A 4255-nucleotide genomic window follows, 5' to 3' on the forward strand; every position below is an offset into this window, starting at 1 on the left:
ATGGTAATTTACCCAATTTATAATGTTAAAACATATTATTATCTAATAACAAGAATTAAATAAACATATAAAAATATCACAAACGATTATCGATTTGTAACGTTCCAATCACTCGTTCTTTAACTGTTGTTAATTCTTTAACAAAATAATGACATAATTCATTAACTCAATATTTAATACCTAATTTGTCCTCAAAATATAGCTAATATTTTTAAAATCAACGGAAAAAAAAACATGTTGAGAGCTAAATTGTTAATCAACAACAACAAAAAATGATTATTGAGGTAATCCAATTCCCTTTACTGTTCATACAATTGTGTAAAAAGATGTGTTAAACTTTGGGAAACAAAAAATATAAGAATTAATGGCCTTTTTTTCTTGGGAATTAAAGAAGAGGGAAAAATAATCTGCATATATAGGGTGGTTGATTAGTGCTCTTTTTACTGCAAAGAGGGGGCATTCAGTATCCACCTATGGCTAAATTGTTGAGAAATATAAGAGTGAAATAAGGTGATTTTGAAGAACATCAAGATTATACAGTTTGAACATCTTTTTAGGGTTTTGGACTTTCAGATGTAGTGGCACCACCTTCTGTTTCTGTTGTGGTATGTTGTTGAGTCTGAGAATCTGCAACCAAAATTAGTAAAATGGAAAAAAAAATGTTGTCATATATGTTATATGTGGTAAAAGTGTAATAAAGTTTATTGTGAGACTCGGAATACGTTTTGTTTTATTTACTAAAAAAATGAGTAAGTTAATCTTTATACATTAGATTAAAGAGTGAATTGTTTAAAAATTTTACCCATTTCTACTATTAAAAATTGGGTATTGTACAATAACATGCGGTACAAGTAGCACGCCATGTGTATGTTAGTTATGTCAGTTTTTAACCGTAGAAAGGAATAAAAATTTTAAATAAAAAAATTATTTTACTCTTTGATTTAATGTACTAAAACTAATTTTCTCATTTTAATAAAGAAAAGACCAAAATACATCCTTATCTTTTGATAAAGTTATCTCTATAATACTTTTATCTATTATATCTGCATTTGTGTGTGAGAATACGATGGCAGGATGAAAAATGATGGTAATTTGGGGCTCTCCACATTTGCATATTAAAAAAATAAAAACATAGTGCATAACATGGTCATGACTTTCTATGGATCAATCATTTGGGGCAATGGCAATAAGTCAACAATACATACAGCTCATTCACATGGCTGTAACGAATGCTACCTTGATCATTGCGGTAAATATCGATGGTAGAAGATAATATTAGAAAATAATTACCTGAGGAAGAGGGAAAGGGTGGGGGAGGAGGATAGGTGGAGAAGGACCCCTCCATTGGAGTAGGATAGTAAAGATAGGAAGGTCCATGGAAGCGTTGTACAGAAAATGTCCCCCTTGGAGGTTGCAAACAATACCCATAATAATATGGGGAGCCCATTGATGATGACGATGCCAATGATCCATACAGTTGATGATAGTATTGTGGCTGCTGAATTTGTGGATTATAGACACCCTGCAATGCCACCATTCAATCAACATTGTTGGCTGATGAACCATTTGACTTAATATTGAACAAAAGAAAACCCAACTTATAATCACTTACTTGGTGATACCCATATTCAGGACCGTAAGTTGTGTACCTGTAAACACAGAATTCATCAAACACTCTAATTAGTACCCGGTAAGCATGAGATAGAATGCATAAAATCTGAACATACTAATTAAAAGCCTAAAAATGGGTCCGTTGGTATAAACTCATATATCTAAACATCATTTGGGGGACCATTTTGACAAACACATTTGAGCCCGACAAAGCAAAGCCATGCTTTCTGCAAAATTTACCGGTTTTGCCAAATTGATTAATATTCATATCTATAAGCAAAAGAAAAAAAAAGAAATGTGTTGAAGGCATGGACCACTTTGAATGAAAACAATAAGTGCGGTACATACCCGTATGGTGCATAAAAGACCGGAGCCGGAGGTAGAGGTGGTGGCAGTGGTGCTGCAACTCCACTGTAAGATGGTGCACCTTGCTGTCCAACAACCTGATAAGGATTGCTACCTTGAATACTTCCTGCATATATGAATTCACCATATCCAATTCATTATATGTTTCGAATAAAGGTTTCCGGCGGAAATACTTTAAAAATAAAAAAATAAAAAAGAAAAGAAAAGTTGATCAACCTCGCGGAGGTGAAGGTGTAGGCCTTCCAAGTGAAGCAATGTTACAATTTGCTCTTCTTCCATTGATTATAGGGTTTGGATCAACACAGGCTTTCCTAGCTGATTCTGGATCACGAAAAGTAACCTACAGAAATGCAGTGATCTTAATGAACTATACATATATATTATAAGAAGAAATTAATTAGAGAAAAGATACTTACAAAGCCATATCCTTTAGATTTCCCAGTGATTTTATCAGTGATGATAACAGCTTCAAGAATCTCTCCAAACTGTTCAAAATACCTACGCATGTCGTCGGTGGGTGTCTCCCAAGCCAATCCTCCAACAAACACTTTCGTCAACGTCGTGTCACCGAATGGTGATCGGTAAGATGGATAAGCAGCCGTCATTGCCTTTTTAAACAAAGCAAAACAAAAACAAATGGGTAACTTTCCTTTTTCGGATTTATATTTACAGTTGACAAGATTGATGTAGTAACAAGCTGAAGCTTCTGCAATTCCGGTTGATGATCTTCATCACTTTTGCTAATTTTTGCTTTACGATACTTGCCTCTTTATCCATTTCCAAAGGCGCCGCCCCCACTCTATAAGCTCACAACAAATGAATCATTGAAGATGGTCTGAGAATGGGATGATGAAGCTTACTTTAAAATATCTTATGGAAGTTGGTTGGTTGGTTGGTTGATTGTTGTTGTTGCTGTTGCTGTTGCTGTAAGAGGGAAAGAGAGAGAGAGGAGAGACCAGACAGCTGCTAACGTTAATTTGCTGTCCACAGTACTATTTGAGATGTTGAAAGTGGGGGAAAGGGAGAGGGCCGGGTTGGTAAAATAAGAATGACAGCTCCGTGACTGTATGCACTCAAGCCTGTCCTTCACTGTCTCTGCATTAATATACCCTCCCAACTCCACAATCAATACACCTTGGTCCCTTACTGTTCATTGTGAATTTCATTTTAGGTTGTAAGATTGTGAATTTCATTGTGGCTATATATCCTGGATTTTTAGTTTCTTACTGTTCATGTAATCGAACAATCTGTCAGATAATAATAATAACAAATTGGGATTTAAAGAAATATATTATTCTATGTGATTTGGTGTGTTTGACCAAACATAGAAGAAATTAAATTGGTGATTACTTATAGATGAGTTCATTTTGAAGTGTAATAAAAATAGTGATAGTGGCCCCTATTTCCTTGAGAAAATATAAAAGAGCCAGACTTGCACGCACTGGCAGAGTTGTTTAATCATCATTCAAAGGACTTGTTCAATAAATGTCATGTATTTATGGACATATATTTATGTATTTATATCATGACATGTATAAATTTTGGTACCAAATCGTGCTTAATGTTATGGGTATAGGGATGCATATTCTCACATGAACCCATGTTCATAAACTCCACTAATCATAAGCACAGAATATAACAGTTAGGATCACAAACCAGATGGAAATGGGGCGGCAGCGTTGGAAACAAAATCTCAAAAAGCTTCTCAACTGGCATTTTCATCTCCTCAAATCGTAATAAACAAAGATGGGGGATTAGTTGTTAATGGAAGAGCATGATCATGTTCCACGCGCAATTCCCTACTGGAAAATCGCATGTTTGTCATTTTATGGCTTCTTTGTAAGCCCAGCCCAGCCAGCCCCTGGTTTTAGTCATCACATCACTTTTGGAAAACCAACCTTCTTATTGATAGATATTGATAAAGAATTTCAAATCTACTTCATCTTGAATACGAGAATTAAACCATCAACCATCAGTTATTTATCGTATAGGAATGTAAAGGAATTTTTGAGCTAAATATGAAAATGGAATTTGTTGTAGTATGAGAAAAAGAAATGGGTAAACTGGCAGGTCTCCCCACGTTGGGTCCTATCACACATTCACAATAATGAGCTGGATTTCTTCCTTTGACACAAAAGAAAGTAAGTACATATAAAATCTCAGCCAGATATGAATATAGAAATATAAAAATAGAGGACAATATTCAAAACTAGACCCGTCAACGACACCCAATCGATGGTTTTAAATGTTTGCCGTCTGTCCCGTAACTTGTAGATGT

General features: G+C 34.9%; 1 protein-coding gene across 1 annotated transcript; it reads right to left on the bottom strand.

The window, feature by feature from the left end:
• Nucleotides 1-385: 385 nt before the first annotated feature.
• Nucleotides 386-3104, bottom strand: LOC107900796 (RNA-binding protein 38). The gene is made up of 6 exons (XM_016826509.2): nucleotides 2394-3104; nucleotides 2194-2317; nucleotides 1960-2083; nucleotides 1613-1649; nucleotides 1291-1522; nucleotides 386-627 (listed from the first exon to the last, which is right to left on the bottom strand). The coding sequence occupies exons 1-6, from the start codon at nucleotides 2580-2582 to the stop codon at nucleotides 554-556; spliced, it is 780 nt and encodes a 259-aa protein (XP_016681998.1). The 5' UTR covers nucleotides 2583-3104; the 3' UTR covers nucleotides 386-553.
• Between the last annotated feature and the right edge of the window lie 1151 nt (nucleotides 3105-4255).

This window comes from Gossypium hirsutum, chromosome D05 (assembly GCF_007990345.1).
Source record: "Gossypium hirsutum isolate 1008001.06 chromosome D05, Gossypium_hirsutum_v2.1, whole genome shotgun sequence".
Classification (NCBI taxonomy): domain Eukaryota; kingdom Viridiplantae; phylum Streptophyta; class Magnoliopsida; order Malvales; family Malvaceae; genus Gossypium; species Gossypium hirsutum.

Excerpts from the sequence above, each read along its gene's own strand:
- LOC107900796 (XM_016826509.2), bottom strand. The coding sequence starts at position 2,582 with ATGACGGCTGCTTATCCATCTTACCGATCACCATTCGGTGACACGACG. Across the intron at positions 2,084-2,193 it reads TACACCTTCACCTCCGCGAG|GAAGTATTCAAGGTAGCAAT; the intron begins GTTGATCAACTT and ends TCATATATGCAG. Across the intron at positions 628-1,290 it reads ACCCTTTCCCTCTTCCTCAG|ATTCTCAGACTCAACAACAT; the intron begins GTAATTATTTTC and ends TTTTGGTTGCAG.